This window comes from Eretmochelys imbricata, chromosome 6 (genome assembly GCF_965152235.1).
Source record: "Eretmochelys imbricata isolate rEreImb1 chromosome 6, rEreImb1.hap1, whole genome shotgun sequence".
In the NCBI taxonomy this organism is placed as follows: domain Eukaryota; kingdom Metazoa; phylum Chordata; order Testudines; family Cheloniidae; genus Eretmochelys; species Eretmochelys imbricata.
The window spans coordinates 50863383-50881449 of NC_135577.1; the positions used below are offsets into that span (position 1 = coordinate 50863383).

An 18067-nucleotide genomic window follows, 5' to 3' on the forward strand; every position below is an offset into this window, starting at 1 on the left:
GCTAGTCTCTAAAGTGCCACAAGGACTCCTCGTTGTTTTTGCTGATACAGACTAACACAGCTACCACCCTGAAACCTGTCACGTCATCTGACTCCAAAGAAATTAAACAGTGGAAGCCCAATTTACATATAAATTAGCAGGGGTATGGAAAGACCACAAGGGAAGAGGAGCATGAGGTTATCCTCCCTCTTGAAGCAAGGTCAATGAACTTTGAGAGATATGCTTTTCAAAGGTTTACTGAACTATACAGGGACGGGCAGAGAACCCCCAAGTTATCTATCATTACACCAACATAAGGCAACACAGCTCTTGCAAGCTGAGGAAGATGGGTCCTTTAATGGGGGTGGGAGGAGTTTTAAATCTCTGGAAATGGAATATAGGTAAGAAACCTATACAGATATTTCATTTAGTAAGACAAGGGAAGCCAGCACCTTGTATTTCTGAGGAAGATACTAACTGAGGGAAAGCCAGGGGTGGGAAGAAGGAAGATTGGTGAGAGAGAGAGAGAGAGAAACCATCTTAAACAAACCCTGTACCTTGCTGGATTAAGCTTTAGACGTGCTTTTTCACTTTTACTTGCTTGTAACCTTCCCTACTTCTATTTCTTGGCATCACTTAACCTATGTCCTAGTGTTAATAAATTTGTTTTATTTTTACTATGCAGTGGAGTGTTTACAAGGAAGGGTGCATCTGACCCAGTTGTAAGTTAGAAAGCTACAATGTTCTTTTGTCTCTTTAAAGGAATAAGCAAACTATTATTTCTCTGAGCTGTCCAGGAGAGGGCTGCACACTGCAGAGCCCATGGTTTTGGGAACACTGGGGACTGGGAGTGTGTTGGGGTCACTGCTAATATTAACCGAGTCTGGTAAGACATGAGCGTGTTTGTGATAACTGCTGACAGGCTGTTGGATTCAAAGTGTTGAGTCAGGTGTACAGTATACAGAACATGAAGTGCATGCTGGTTGTGTCCCCCCCGCACAGGCAGGGAGCAGAAGCATTTTGGGGCACTCATGGTTGTAATACAGTGACAATCTCTCACTGGTCTGAAATGCACCCCAGAATTTGACAAATCACAGTTAGAGTTCACTTAGACAGCCTTCCCCAACTGCAAGCACTCCTCTGTGATCCTTATGAGGAAAGTTAAGGTGACCACAATTTACTCCTTTTCAACAACGTCATTTGATCAGCTAACCTTTTTCTAATGTGGCTCTTTTAATGGGAATCACGTCTTTAACATAGCTCTTCTGGATCAGATAAATATTTCTGTATGGCAAAAAGCATGGCCTCAGCTAATTAGTTTTCTGGCTTTCACTGAAACTTTAACCTGTATTGCTACTCTGAAACCTGTATTGTGTGTCATATGTAATTAGAGTGTATACAAACACAAATACAATTGCTATCACTATCAAGCTGATTGAAAGTGCACCAATATCCTATTCTGGCTCTAATTAAAAATGATTCTATAAATAACGTATGGAGCAAGCAGCATAATGTATCTGATGAAAAGATAAGAACGTTTAATGAACTGAAGAAAAACGGCCAAAAAGGTAGCAGGACAGCAGCCTTTGGTGGTAAAACTTGAAGAAAAAGAATCATATTTGTCAAAAAAGAAATTAATCTGATTTTGATGGGTCACCCAGTGTCTAAAAAACTACATCTCCAAAACTTTAACATCAGCATGGAATACTACATTAAAGGACTTTTGTGATCCTAGCTAAAGCCTCAACTGATATTCATGTCCCATTTACATTTCTCATACACAGGAACCTGTTTTTTGCTAAAAACAGGTTCAGAAAGTGAACTACTCTGCTACAGATAATGTGTTACAGCTTAAATCACTGGTAAAATAATGCAAAACTCCATTACATAGTAATCATCAGGTCACAGCATTAACAGCAGTCTCTCTTCTTCACAAAAAAATAAATATATTTTTGGACTCAGAAAATTTCACTCAACTTCAGTGTACATTATAACAAAGCATGCATATTTTTATACAAGATGCTTCATTATGCTCATACAGAAAACAGCTGAAAGTATGTCTCCGCACCACTCACTTGAAAATGTCTTATGTGCTTCTCACTTAACTGAATCAGAAGAAATGTTCTGAAATGTGTGCATGAACACAACCTATTTATCGAAAGGTTTAAGAGAACATAAGAAAACTTCAAAAGCCAGGAATCCAGAGCCCTACAGGGATGCGACTCCTAAGTGTGCAGTGGAGCCTGATCCTGACTGGGGGTGCCAGAAGCTAGTATAACAAGAAAAAAATAACAGTAATTCAGCTAACTGAGATAGGTTAGAGCAACTGCCATTTGAAGTGATGTGATCTGGCTAAAAGCAAAAGGAGGAATGTCTTAATTTTGATTCTATATTCAAACTCCTAATGTCAAAGTTCTCCTTGTTGTTAGCTGTCAGCCTTTTCTCGTTAATATAATTACAAAATTGTGCATCCTGTTAGCAATAACACAGACAATTACAGGTATTTACTCTTCACACACCCACAGAGCAGAGTTCAGTTCTTAAAGTTTTATTTCCAGTAGAGAAACCCACAATGAATCCAGCTTTTTTCTTTTATTGCACTCTGTAAAGCTTCTTTACAAGAAGCTAATAAACAGTAATAGTTGATATTCCTTTAAAATTTATATTGTAATTTTCTTAAAATAAAATGTATATAGAAAAGATACCATTTACAACCCAATTCAATAGTATTCAATTATTATATATTCCCAAACAATATAATGCAGCAGTTTTTTTATAGGTTGCACTGAAGGGGAATATCTTCTCTTTAGCAAATATAATATTCCATTGTTAAGGAGCAATTCAAGTCAACTTTGGAGTAACCGTGATATACAAAAACTTCTTACAAGAAGCTCAAAATGCACATATTGTAATGAGGATATATACAACTGTGTCCAGTGCATAGTTTAACAACAGCATGTGAAAAGTCCATTATCTTGAGTTGGCACACCATTATCTAGAAGAAAATAATTTACCCAGCAATTGCGATGCATTTAGAGAATGCCAGTGAGGCACAGAAAAACAACAACATGTAGTGTCACCAAGTATGTGAGGAATAAATAGCGGGATTTTGCTCTGGAGGTCAGCAGCTTGGAGCAGTAAAGGCTTCGCCCTCGAAGCCATCTTTTGAAAGAAAGGGCTCCTCCTTTCATCTGCAGGAAACAAACAACTTCAAATAAATAATCATCAGAAAAGATGCAAGAGAAGCTCTCATTATACTCTAGATTTGTGAAGTACTGTAATCCTTCCAACTGGGTCTGCACACATGGCATTAAAATAAGGGATTCGTGGGGAAAAGAATGGAGCAGTTACAAAAGATATGGGGGGGAGGGGAAAGAGGCTACAGGGTGAGTGTAATATTTAATTACATACACAGAGCAGAGATACAGACAAAATTATATGCACACACACAATTTATATAATACATGTAAATATCCAATATACACCCAAAATATACATAAACGGTATACATTTTATTTAATTGACATTTGCATGAAAGTACAGGTTACCATCCATAACACCGCATAACACTGAAAGGTAAAGTCAAACATACTGTTTTATTTTCAATATTTTACTGACATTTTGAACGTACACATATGCATCTCTCCAGGGTATGCCCATCACCATGATCTCTGGCACTATAAAAGATGTATCTTAGATGTCTGATTTTTAGTACAGAGGGAGATGCTGGCCGATTTCAGGTGTTTGATTCAAAAATGTATTCAGTAAATTCATTACATTCCCACAAACCTGTAATATTTCTCTTCTAGTTCATCCCTTGAAAAGGCTACCTCCAGATACACATATTTACAACAGCAACCACTCACCTGGGAATGTTTACACATACAATGGGCAGATCCTCAGCTAGAATAAATGAAGCCAAAGGAGCTATGATGATTTGTACCAGCTCAGGATCTGGCCCAATGTGTTTAGTTGTTCGCAGTTTTACTCTTTTATTATTCATTTCAGCGCACTTGTAGTTTACTGCTCCATTCTTTTGGGTTATTTATTAAAAATATGATTTAATTAAAAGAATTTGAAGAGAAAAGACTTCCCCGTTCTCTCAGCCATTTGCGACTGGAGGTGTACAGTGTGAGCACCCATTTTTAGGCAACTTACGACTCAGAATTTCTTCAAGGTTACACATTTCCTTACCTTACGTACAACAATGTGTTCGCTAGGATTGATGATCAAAGCCTCTCTTTCCTCAGACTCCATCTGAACAGTGTATTCTCTAGGTACAGAGCTGTAACTACTCATTTCAAGTCTAGAGAAAAGAAATTGAAAAGGCAGGGGGAAACATTACTGAGTTATCTACTCTTTAGAAATACCATTATCAATTATCATCTACCTACGGAAACATTCTTTTGTACAGCTCAACTAGTGCTTACTGCTTTTGGTAAAGAAAACAAAAGGAAACTATTTGTCATGTCTTTTTCAGTTTCCTCTTTTTGATTCTGGATGTTTTACTTATTCATACTAACCCTAACTTTCTTTTCCTCTCTCTAGCTGATTGTTTAGTACTTCTCAAATTAGGATGGTGATTTTATTTATTTGGATGTAATTAATATATGACTTTATCTCTCTGAGTGTATGTATAAAATCTGTTATACGTGGAATACTCTGCTAATTCAAGGGGAGAAAACAGTACTGACTAGTGAGTTCAGCTAGGAAATCGGTAGACATTTTTTAATTTAGATCAGCACAAAGACCCAGCAATTTGCGGTAGAAGTTTTCATTGCTGTCAAACTGGTTCTGTGCCTAGCCACGAAAATCCAACATTTTTCATCACTAACATCACTAAAGAACAGTGGCAAGCAACAAATAAAAACTTCAAGCTAAAATTTTTAGACACACTAGACACTTAGTATTAACATCAGCCACAGTAACTCAAAAGGAAAATTCTTACTTTCTTCCAAGAGGAAAAAACCTGCAATTGGTCATTTAGGCCCTGATGCTACAATTAGATCCATAGGAATGAATCACTGTGCCCATGTGGAGCTCCCCCGCCTGCTCATTTCAAAGACATTCCCTGTGAACATAAGGGTTTGCTGCATGGCTCCAACTGTATGGTTGGCTCATATGGTCTGAAAAGGGAAAAATATTGTGCAAGTATCTCCAACCTTTTACATTGTTCCTCAGTGAGTCTTAAGGCATCTTCTGCAGCTTCTCTCCTACTCCTTTCTTCTGACAGCGTTTCTGTCAGTTGCAACAGGGCCTGTTGCACTGAATCATACTGCTGCTGTGTCTCTGCAAGCCTATGGCAAATGCAAATACTAAATCAATTTAGGTACAGAAAGGAAGATTAAATTTCCTGATCATCTTTTTATGTAATTTACTTGCATCTATTACAGCAGTTCAGGTATGCTAACTAGAGATTGCATTTTTCAGTAAAAATATTTCACCAGTCTCGGCTTACCCAAAACTAATCACAAATTCATGTGGAGTTTGCTAAATAGTTTCAAGCAAACCAAAACACTCAAAATGTTTCTGTAATGTTAAAATATTTTGTTCTGACCAGACTCAAAATTTCTCTTTCTGATTTCACGTATTTTGACAAAAGCAAAGGAGGACTAGAGTCACAAAGGCATAAGGCAATTAGGTCACTGGGCCAGGGAAAAAGAGTGGGAATGACTCTATAGCACAGTGGTTAGGGCACTCTCTAAAGAAGTGGGAGAGCCAGGTTCATGTCCCTGCTCCAGTGACTAATTATTTATGAACAGTGGAACAACTTCCACAGGAGAGACTGAGAAAGACTCACACCAGAATATCCCATAGTCCAGTGGCTAGGCACTCTCCTGTGACCCAACTGCAAATCCCTTGTCCACATCAGGCAAAGGGAAGAATCAAGCCTGGGTTTCTCTTACATCCCAAGAAAGATTCCTAACCACTGGCCTAAAGATTACAAGGGAGGACTCCTCCTCCTCCTCATTTCCCTAGCCTTTCTGTGAATCTAGTTCTCCTTAGCTCGTCAGAATCCCCAAAATTGAAGCAAAATGCTCAGTTTTGACCTGATTCAAAAAAAAAAAAAAATTGTTTTGATTTCCCAGAAGTTTCAAAAATTTCCTTTTCAGTTTGACCTGGGGGAAAAAACAAAACAAAACAAAAAAAAACCAAAACATTTTGTACATTTTTTGGAATTACCAACTAACTGAAAAATCCATTATTGCCCAGCTGTAATACTGAATCGGAGTCAAAGTCAAGTCACTCATAACATGAGTACGACAGGTCTGGTTTTAAAAATAAAATATCACCAAATATACCTCAATTTTTTTTCACATTTAAGACCGCTAATTCAATTACACTCTTAATAATTCCTATTTCTTATATACGCTTATCAATAAATCTCAAAGTGCTTATAATTATAACTCAAAATGATCTAGACAAACTGGAGAAATGGTCTGAATAAACAGGATAAAATTCAATAAGGACAAATGCAAAGTACTCCACTTAGGAAGGAACAATCAGTTGCACACATACAAAATGAGAAATGACTGCCTAGGAAGGAGTACTGAGGAAAGGGATCTGTGGGTCACAGCGGACCACAAGCTAAATATGAGTTAACAGTGTAACTCTGTTGCAAAAAAAGCAATCATTCTGTATGAGTATTGTAAGCAAGACACGCAAAGTAATTCTTCCACTCTATTCCACGCTGATTAGGCCTCAATTAGAGTAGTGTGTCCAGTTTTGGGCACCACATTTCAGGAAAGATATGGACAAACTGGAGAAAGTCCAGAGAAGAGCAACAAAAATTATTAAAGATCTAGAAAACATGACCTATGAGGGAAGATTGAAAAAATTGGGTTTGTTTCGTCTGGAAAAGAGTAGACTGATAAGGGACATGATAACAGTTTTCAAGTACATAAAGGTTATTACAAGGAGGAGGGAGAAAAAATTGTTCTTCTTAACCTCTGAGGATAGGACAAGAAGCAATGGGCTTAAATTGCAGCAAGGGAGATTTAGGTTGGACATTAGGAAAAATCTGCTGGTTAAGCACTGGAATAAATTGCCTACAGAGATTGTGGAATCTCCATCATTGAAGGTTTATAAGAGCAGGTTAGACAAACACCTGTTTGGGATGGTCTAGATAATAATGAGACCTGGGGACTGGACTAGATGACCTCTCAAGGTCCCTCTAGTCCTATGATTCACAATCTTTTTAATGTAATTATCCTAAACATCCCTGAGACATAGGGAATCATTATTATCCTCATTTTGCAAATGGAGAACAAGGCACAGAGGTGGCAAGGTCACACAGGAAGTCCGTGGCGGAGAAGCAAATTGAACCTGGGTCTCTCATATCCTAGGTCAGCACCCTAACCACTGGACCATCCTTCCTCTCTGATAAATTCACTGTAAACATTCCCTTTCTTAAACATCAATTTTATCTTCCAAAAACAGCCTTGCACAAAAACAGGAGTGTGAAGCAGTAGACCAGAAGTAGCATTGGCATAAACAAGAAAAAAAAAACCATCATAAATTGATGTCATCAATCCTGACCTTTTTCTGAGTTCATTTAGTTCCATATTGTCTATTTCAACAATAACCGCAGCTCTCTCTTGCGGAGCTCCTGGGGGAACTTCTGCTCTAGTTTCAGCCTAGAAAATATAAAATATTAAAATAATACTTTTAAAAAATAAGAACCTGATGACCATGTTTCCAGTTACAAAATCTGTTCTGCCAGTTGAAAAAAATTAGTTCCACAACTTAGTGGTGTTTGTATCTGATATTGTGCCATTTAATCCTCAAATTCTGGGGTTACAACGTCCCAAATGTACACACAAACCGAGTCTTTTTTTTTGCTGCCAGGAGGACATTTCCTATGCAAGCCACAAGACTCAAAGATTCCATGACCTCCATTTGCACATTTATTGTTTAGCCTCCGGGGATTTCTGCATGTGAATAAATAAATGGGGTGAGTGAGCAGTCTGAACACTTCTACAAAACTGAGAGAGAAAGTCTTAAAACAACCCCCAAAGAAAGGCCTTCAGTGAGCAGGGGATCAGCAGCACACCGTAGACACACAAAAGGACAGACATGGTGGGTTTACACTAAGGGATCCCTACCAATAAACCAGCAAGGTAGTGCAGGATGACTAGTTCAAAAAAAAAAAAAGAGAGATCGTGGTAAGGCACCCTTCAAAGCTTTAAGGCAATGTTTGTTAAGAACAGGAAAGCAGAAGAACTGAAACGTCATAAGTGCGAAAGAGGCCTACGGGTACAGCTGGCAAAGTGTTCACTGTTCTATAACAGCAACTCCTACCAGGTCTGACAATCTAACTACACCTAGCACACTGCTTTCGTAGCAGTTGTCTATTAAGAATATCATTTGAGATCTTAAATAAAGCCAAGATCACAATGGTCATTAATATTGGTGTGAGATTCATGTACAAATACATGTAAGAAGTTATATGTGCACATGGACATCTACAGACACACACAAGAGAAAATATACTTCTAAATCACACACACACACAAAATAGGTTTTGTAAAAATGTGTGAATCAAGGAAAAGTTTACAAACAGGTTTCTTCCACACAAAACATGTATATTCGCCTGCCTGCCTCAGTTCACAAGTAAATTAAGCATTGTAGGTCAATACAGAGGAAGCCCCATTTGCATACAATGTCAACATGAGGACATGAAACCAACATGGAGTCAGCAAACTAGAGAATGAACCACAGGGGATCATCCTTACTCTGGGAACAAAAGTAATGGACTTTGGGGGATATAAGGAGAAGGAAAAAAGATACCATTTGCTCCTTCACCAAGGAAACAAAAACGAACAGAGCTTTTTTGCATTCATGAAAGAAGGTTCCCAGCCATATTGGTTGGAAACACTGGGAGACTGCTTTAGGTGAGAACAGACTTCTTTAGACAGACGGTTAACCTGTTAAAGTTAAGTTTAGTCTCTAGAAAGCATATATTGATTTGTTTTATATGTAACCTGTTTCCGTTATTATCCTTACTCGCGCTCTCTAAAATCTTAGCTTTTGATAATAAACTTATGATTGTTTTCATTATAAATATATCTCACCGCTGTGATGTTCACGAGCTGATCCTCAGTTGACAAACAAGCCACTGTGTACTCTAGCCCCTTGAGATAGCAACCTGGTAATTTCTGTGAGTGTCCAGGGTTCAGGGCTGGATACTGCAGGGAATGCTCTGAGCACCAGAGGTTGGCGGGTGCCTATCCCTAGCCAGCACAGAGACAGCAAGGTGCTTGCGTTGCCAAAGAATGTTAGTTTCAAGGAGCTGAGCTACAGAAGGCACAGACAAGACCACTTCATGCTAAAGGCTGGTAGTGGGGAGTTGCCTCACAACCGTGGGTACCTTGAATGTCCCAATATATATATATGTATGCAAAAGATGACAAAGGGTACCAACATGTTGATCAAAAAAGAAATTTAAAAGGCTGGCTCTGCAAATGTCGTTCAGTTAGCACAAAACAGATCTGACTTTTCATAATTTCCCTAAGCATTACCCTTAACATCTTACAAAATTTACTGTGACAAAGCTAGAGCCCCAGACATCATTATCCAATTATCTACTTTTGTCACATCCCAATGCAAAATGAAGGCCTCTTCAGAATGCCAAAGGGACTGATCAGAAATGGCATGTCACACTGCTCAAAAACACATTAGCACGTTCATAGGTAAGTTTAGCCGAAGTTGGCTATGATAGTGCTCATTCTAAGATCGATCTTAGATGATCCATGATATGATACAAGTGCAATAGAGGCTAAGTGTACGATTCCTTCAACATTGCTTTTATCAACATCATCTCCACCACTTTCCCACACAGGTCACCTATTTGGCAGCTAGCTTTTCAGGGGACTTGCTGCAGCCTGCTCTTTAAATGAGATAAAAATCATAGGATCCATTCCTTTAAACACTCCAGAGACAGAACTTGCATTCGTTTTAAAAAAAAAAACAAAAAACTGTCTGTAGCATGGAAACAGTTTCCAATTACAAAGACAAGTAAATCTGTGCACCCTAACAAGAGAAATCAAGTTCCAGTGACCGTAAGTAAAGCTGCATATCGCTACAAAAACAAGAGCGCTATTTTCCTTACCTCATAACTGAAACATGAATCAGCAAAAATACCAATACCATATGAGCTGTTTACATCATATTAAGACTACAGCAGGCGCGGGCAAACTTTTTGGCCCGAGAGCCGCATCGGGTTTTGGAAATTGTATGGAAGGCTGGTTAGGGGAGGGGGTCGTGGCCCAGCCCCCACCTCCTATCTGCCACCACCCCCCCAAGACTCCTGCCCCATCCAACCCCCCCGACCGCACCCGGACCCCCACCCCCTCCAACCCCTCCTCTCATTTCTGACTGCCCCCCTGGGACCCCTGCCCCATCCAACCACCCCTTCTCCCTGTCCCCTGACCGCCCCATCCAACCCGTCCTCTCATTCCTTACTGCCCCCCCCGGGGACCCCTGCCCCATCCAACCACCCCTTCTCCCTGTCCCCTGACCGCCCCATCCAACCCGTCCTCTCATTCCTTACTGCCCCCCCCCCGGGACCCCTGCCCCATCCAACCACCCCTTCTCCCTGTCCTTTGACTGCCCTCTGCTGCCCCATCCAACCCCCACTCCTTCCTGACTGCCCCCCTGGGACCTCTGCCCCCATTCAACCCCCTGTTCCCGCCCCGATCCATATCCACACCCCTGCCCTCTGACCACCAGCCCAAACCCCTCCACACCCCGCTCCCTTCCCCCCTACCGTGCTGCCTGGAGCACTACAGCCACACCGCCCAGCTGGAGCGGGGCCACTCCGCTGCCACCACCCCGCAGCACAGAGCACTGGGGCAGGCCGGGCTCTGCAGCTGCACTGCCCCAGGAGCTCACAGCCCTGCCACCCAGAGCGTTGCTCTGGTGGTGGAGCGAGGTGAGGCTGTGCGGGAGGGAGAACAGCGGGGAGGGGCCGGGGACAGCCTCCTGGGGCAGGAGCTCAGGGGCCAGGCAGGAGGGTCCTGCAGGCCATGTGGCCCGTGGGCAGTAGTTTGCCCACCTCTGCACTAGAGGAGAACTAGGAAAGATCACAACCCTTTAAAATCAGGAGTTGGGTCATGAGACTAAAAAGATAGCAGAGAGAAAAAAACCTTACTATGTTCACTTTACCTGAGCAGTATCTTGGAAGGAACTAACTTGCACTGTCTGGTATTCCCTTTCAAGTCTGAAATAACGATTTTGCAGATCAGTGTAACGCAGTTGATTCTCTCTTAGAGTCTGGGATACTGTCTTCAATTGGGCAGACAATACAGCATTCTCTTCTACTGAATGGATTACCTGAAACAATTCAGCCTTTCAAAACAAGAGCTAAGAATTCTCTCTCTAAAGAGATATACTGTAGAGATGAGATTTATAGTTAAGAGCAATTGTATACAGGCTGAAAAACGTGCATCAACAGACAGTGTGATGGCAAAGACACAGGTTGACAATTTTCAAAAGAAAACAAAGGAAAGATTTTAAAGGGATCCTTTTCCAAAGATCATCTATAAACATACATGTACAAATAGAGTTTTGCTCACAAAATGGTGCAAGATAGAAAACTTCACACACAACTGCTTGTGAATACATGTTTGCCTGATTTATAATTGCAACTGGATTTACCTGCTGATTTTATGGATGCATTTTTAAGGTACTTTGAAAATTTGACACAATATGGCTCAAATACTGTACTAAGTGTGGAGGAATTTCCACTGATCCCGTCTTAACTGTAGTCTTTTTTGCTTTGAATGTGATATAGTTTTTTTGCTGCAACTTCTGCATTGCAAACTGTGGGGTCAAGTGGACCTGTCTCAGTCAAACAACAGCTATAGTTCAAAGATATTCTAGATTTTTAGCTTATCAGTTCCACTCTGAGCCAATTATGTTGTGTGATCTAATGTTGTAGTAATATAAACACACAGTACACAAATTAAATATGTCCTCTTCCCAGATTCAGGTAGATGAAAATATTTCTATATTAACATTAGCTATGCTCCACATTTATCCAGAGGAGTCACAGCTATCTTCTTCCCTACCTTTGAGTTCATCTGCTGGAAACGCAGCTCCCTCTGGTGCATCTCCTGAAGACAGCGTTGCAGTTCATTCTGAAGCTGGCTCCTTTCAGCTAAAAGATGTTTCACTTGCTCAGGACTGTTCGTACTTCTGACCAGAGTGGCTGTTTCTAATGGCTTAAACACCACCCAAAAAATCAAGGTTAAATCTACAGAAATTGATAATGATATATAATCCATTGTTTTAACACACATTTTAAATCAGTGATGTCTACAGTCCCATTATTATTTCCCTTTCACAAGCTTGTCCCAAGTTTCCAATGAAAACTGTTTTTATTTACATAAACCAGTGGTCCCCAAACTGTGGGGCACTCCCCCCTACCCCCGCAAGGGGGCCCAGGCCAACCCCACAGGGGGTTGGGAGGAGTGGGCATGGAGGGAGTGCCACCCAGCCCCGCTCTGCCCCCAACTCCATTCTGGCCCCACCCCCAGTGACAGCTCTGCTCCTGGCCCCAGCCACAGCTCCAACCACAGCCGAAGCTGTGGCCTTCAGCCCCGACTCCTGACCACAGCCCCAGCCCTGACCATGGCTCTGCTCTCGGGTGTGGCACAGACAGGTTCTATTATGTGTAAGGAGGGGTTCAACACAAAAATGTTTAGGGAACACTGACAAACTAACATCCCACTGGTGTTTCCAATCCACCCACTGCGACACTGAGAACATGAAGAGAAAATGACTCTAAACAAATGAGACTAACTTCACTGATTTTAAGTGTTTAAGTGAAGCAAGACGCAGAATATGAACGAAAGCATTTTTAAAGTTCTATCCGTTTTTAGTAACACTGATAAAGAAAGGTGGTTATTTTGGAAGTATGCATTTAAAGCAGACAGTATCCCTTTACAAAAATATACCATCACTCATTACACTGTATCATAGAAGTTGAGCCGTGTCCACCTCTATTTGGCCTGCTATTCTACAATCCTATCCAACTCCAACAATGTAGGGCAGTGTCCTACCTATCATTTCTAGTACCAGTTTTACATATATATAATCATGCAATAGGCCTTCTACCACTTCCTTCAGGATACTGTTCCAGACTCCAGCAATCATCACTGTTAGAATGTTTTTCATATTACTCATGATTTGATGATCGGAAATGGTTAGCATACAATAGTCTTAATCTTGGCTACTAACTCTTATTGTCATTAGCCAAATTAGAAGGTTAACCTACTCCAACTTTCCTTTGGGTCAGAAACATCAAAGATGACATTAGGTTAAAATCACACTTTTCCTTAGATCGTTATTGTTCATACACAAGATCTAAGGAACAGAAGAATTACCAGACTAGATGAGATCCGTGGTCCATCTAGTTCTGTATTCTGTCTGCAACAGCAGTCACTACCAGATACTTCAGAGGAAGGTGTAAGAAACTTTGCATTGGACACATGTGGGATAATTTTCCCCTCACATCTGGTCTCTGCCTGATTTCCAACAATTAGAGATTGGCTTACACCATGAAACATGAGGTTTAATATCCCTTCCAACATTTGTTAATATTTATAGCTCTTGATGTTTTTGTAAACTATATAAATGACCAATCCCTTTTGGAATTTTGCTAAGTATTTTGTCCTCAATAACAGAGTGTAGCAATGAGTTTCTCAACTTAACTAAATTTTGTGTGAAACAGAATTTGCCACCTTTTAATTTCACCTTGTTCTTGGGGCATGAGAAGGGAGAACAGAAGCCCCTGATTTACTTTTGTATACCATTCATTATTTTATATACTTTTATCATGTTCCCTCCTATTTGTTTCTTTTCTTATGCAAACAATCTCATTCTTCTCAATCTCTCTTCCTAAGAGCAACGCCTTTGATCATTACTATCACCCTCTTTAGTTCTGCAACATCCTTTATGAGATGGGGTGACCAGTACTGCACATGATATTCCAGATGAGGCCACACACCACTGATTTATATAAAGATATGGTAATATTTTCACTATCATTCTCCATCTCCTTCCTTATGCAGCCTGGCATCTTGTTAGTTTCTCTGTCCTCAACAGCCCAATGAACAGAGCTCTTAATTGAGCTGTTCACAATGACAACCAGGTCATTCTTGATTTGATACAGTTAATTCAGAATCCTGTAAGGTGGAAAACTAGTTTCATATTTTCTCTCCAATGTGCATTATTTTGCATTTATCAGCACAGAACTTCATCTGCCATTGTGTCACCCATTCACCTAATTTGGTTAGCTCCCTCTGAAGTTTCTCTCTGGACTGGTCTAAATAACCTTCGTATAATCTGCAAATTTTGCTGCCTTCCCGCCTCACTCCCCTTTCTAGATCGTTAATAAAGACATTAAGTAACACTGGACCTCACACAGAACTTTGAACCACTCCACTGTTAATGTTTGGCCAAGATAAAAATTAACCATTTATTACTAACTCTTTGTTTTCGGTTTCTTCGCCAGTTTTTGACCCATGACAATACTTTGCTTCTTACCACATGACTATTTATTATTTATATTATTGTAGCACTTAGGAGCCTAGTCATGGACCAAGACCCCATTGTGCTAGGTGTGTATAAACACTTCGTTTTTTTAGTAGACTTTTGTGAGGTACCCTGTCAAAGACTTTTTTACAGTCTAATTTTGTCAATTAGTTTTCCTTTATCCACTGCTTTACTGAGACATTCAAAGAACTCTTACAAATTAACAAGATATGATTTTCCTTTGCTTAAACCATTAAACCCAATACATCATGATCTCCAGACATTTTACTATTCTATTTTTAATGACTGATTCAACCAGGTACAGATGTTAGCCTTATTGATCTGTAAATCCCTGGATCACCCCTTGAGCTTTATTTAAATATACATACAATATTTGCTATCCTCCAATGCTCTGACTTCATAGTTTGTCAGTTCTCTTTCTAGAAACAGGTTTCAAGATTAAAAATATTAATTGACCAAGTGCTTTTGTTTGTTTGATTTTTTTTAAAAATTTGGTTTGGTTTACCTTGATTGGGTAATTGCTACCAATGGACACAGATTCCTTAACAATCACTTCATGCTGTAATTTCTGTAACTCTGCAATCTGCCGGTCCTTGTCTGCAACAGCCATCTGGTACTGATTTCGTAGCGCTTGGGACTCTGTCAGCAGGAGGTTTTTTTCCATTCTGAACACAAAATATTAAACGAGCTGTTAATTATTACATACTGAATAAAAGTTAATGTGAAGAATGAAGCTGGCCTCACTGATTTTGAAAAACTCCATGTTGTGCACACACTCACAGATCAGTAGCTGAAAATACACATCCATGCTCCATCTCTTCAAAGACTTCTGCTGTTAGAAAGCCTAGAGAACAAGGCAAGGAAAAACATACTGCACATACTTTGCTGACAAGGTGAGAGATAGTGATGCTGGCAGATCAGGTGTCAGCTCAAGCCATGGCCCCAGGCCTCTCTGAACACTTAGAAATGCACAGCTGGAAACCAGTCTTGCTTACCTGTGAGTTAGCACTATCAAAATAGATATTAAATGCTAAGTTGATAAGCAGATGTTTAGACTTTATAAAATGATTGCAGGATGCTGCATATATTGATCTCACTTATAACCTCTCTAGCCCATGGTGTAGTTATATTGAGTATTTGCACTGTAATCCTCTGTAATTGTATAATGTACTAAACAGGAAAAGAATAATTAAGGTAAAGGGCTCATCTTGCATACTACATGACCCAATAAAGCCAAATGAGGTATTGTGTAGCATCAAAGGAGAGAAAAGCCCTGTTGGTTGCATTCCTAATTACCTCCAGGAATGAGAGACTTACACATGAACTCATCCCATCAGTTTAGACTCTGGAGTGGAGGGAATAAAAATCTTTGACAAGGAGAAACTGAATCTTTTATGCTGTCTGGGGTAAAGATTTCTAAAAATAAGCAAAGAGTCCCATGCTGCTTGGCATGGGTTAGCCCTGAAAGACATTTTGAATTGACAAATTACTACAACTTTACCACGTTTTGAATCATAGACAAACTCATTTCTGTATAGATGCTTGCTTGCACCTGTAACTAACTCTTTCATTTCTTTTTCCTAGTTAATAAACCTTTAGTTAGTTTATCACAAGACTGGCTACAAGCATAGTCTTTGGTGTGAGATCTCAGGTACAGATTTACCGGGAGTAAGTGACTGGTCTCTTGGGACTGGGAACAAACTAAGCATTTTGTGATCTTTGGTGTAAATGACCATTTATCACACTGTCCAGCCTGCCTGGGTGGCAAGATGGACTGGAGTGTCCAAAGGGATTGTTTATGACTCCATTATGAGACTATTGTTGTACTTTGGGAGTTCATGTTTATTACTGGGTTGGTGATATCTAATTATCGAACACACAACCAGTTTGGGGCATCTGCCCTGCTTTTTTGACAGTCTTCCCTAAGATTGGCACTTTTGGTCATGAACCTCTCCATACAGCACGACAGACATAATGAAGGCGTCTACTAAACTTTAAATGTACTGAAATCCTGATGACCTGGATAACTTTCATGCAGGCTCAAATCACTTTACTAAGGAAACAAATTGTATCTCTGGGCAACAGTGTCATGGACGACATCAGGGGAGTGCAAACCCTCCCCACTTAAGATTGAAAGTCATTTGTGAGCTATGTAAGGGAACTGGTGGGCAGGTTACTTTACTCTTCGTTCACATCGCCCAGTGATTAAATCTCATTGCTAGAATTAGGTTTGATAGATTCATGTCTGTTGGCAAGTATTTACTAGTACCAAAGTGGGGCTGGGCCTCAGCTTGTCAGCAACAGGAGAACTCCAATCTCAAGGAAAGAAACTATTTCTTATAAAAACACTGAGATCCTTTATTTGAACCAAAATATCATTAAGATGAGATGGCTTCCAATAACCGCTGGGAAATGCACTAGGTCACTGCATACCAGTCTCAGATACACAGAGTCCAAATGGCTTCTGCTGAAATGAACCATCCCAATCCATTTCTCACATCCAATTGTATGGACGAGTCTTAGCCAGTTAGAGACAGAAAAAAAACCCTGTGAATTTCAACGTGTCCTTTCCCACAGGCTTGAACTAGAAATACACCCTGACCGGCATCCTAACAAACATTCAGATCTAGTGGGGTGCCTCCTGAGGGGTGCTAACCATTTAAAAAATTCCCTCTGGTTTCTATCGAGGTGAAGGGCACTCAGTTCCCAAAGGATCAGGTCCAAAGTTTACATATACCCATGTAGCGCCAAAAAGTTTTCCAAAAGTTTGAGATGTGAACAAAATTCAAGGGAACCCCTGCTGGAGCATTAATTCAGCTCAAATCTGAACCTGGGCTGACATTCAGTATTACCATGACTTGAGCTGAGCAGTTTGCACAGCTTACAAACCTTCCAATACCTCAAGCCATCTTATTAGAGCAGCTACTGTTTGTGGGAAATGCATCTTTTGCATAGAAATGATTAATGGTTAACCTTCTAGGGAGAAATATACCTAGTAAAGACATTAATTACAGAGACCCAAAGTAAAATTTTACATATCAAAGCCACCAAACAAGACAGAAGATTCAGCTCCCAAGTAGGCCCATTAGAGTCCTTTATGTTGAGCAAGATTTCACGATATAAAGGAACGAAGTTGATGAGTAACAAAAGAAAACGGCGCAGAAATAGAATGTTACACGTAATGGAAACCATTCTATAGCAATTTTTGGTGAACTGTAAACCTTTTTTGTTTCTTTGTCAGGTAATTGTATAACGCTGTTTCATTTTGTCTACTGTATCCCACTAAAGATTATTTCATGTAAGCACTGTATACTTTTTGTTCAATCCAATATTTGTACCTTAATCCAGATAGTTCATTCTGGTATGATGATATCTGTATCTCAGTTTCCTCTTGGAAGGCTTTCGTCTGATGCAAGGCTCTCTCGAGATCATCTACCTTGGTCTTTAGTTTCGCTATCTCAACAGATGCAAGGCTAGCTCCTTCTTTAGCCTACATGAAAAACAGGTTTGGTAAACAAGAATAAAATCT

The 18067-nt window shown here is 40.1% G+C and overlaps 1 protein-coding gene across 1 annotated transcript in view; it reads right to left on the reverse strand.

The window, feature by feature from the left end:
* Positions 1-2511: 2511 nt before the first annotated feature.
* The window catches only part of LOC144265677 (uncharacterized), a 58913-nt gene continuing 43357 nt past the window's right edge, over positions 2512-18067 (reverse strand). Inside the window, exons 21-28 of the mRNA XM_077818515.1 lie at positions 17877-18028; positions 15044-15203; positions 12051-12203; positions 11146-11313; positions 7519-7616; positions 5142-5276; positions 4174-4285; positions 2512-3170 (exon numbers count right to left, since the gene is read on the reverse strand). Of these exons, the coding sequence (XP_077674641.1) occupies positions 3012-3170; positions 4174-4285; positions 5142-5276; positions 7519-7616; positions 11146-11313; positions 12051-12203; positions 15044-15203; positions 17877-18028 (1137 nt within the window). The 3' untranslated portion in view covers positions 2512-3011. The remainder of the gene's footprint in view (positions 3171-4173; positions 4286-5141; positions 5277-7518; positions 7617-11145; positions 11314-12050; positions 12204-15043; positions 15204-17876; positions 18029-18067) is intronic.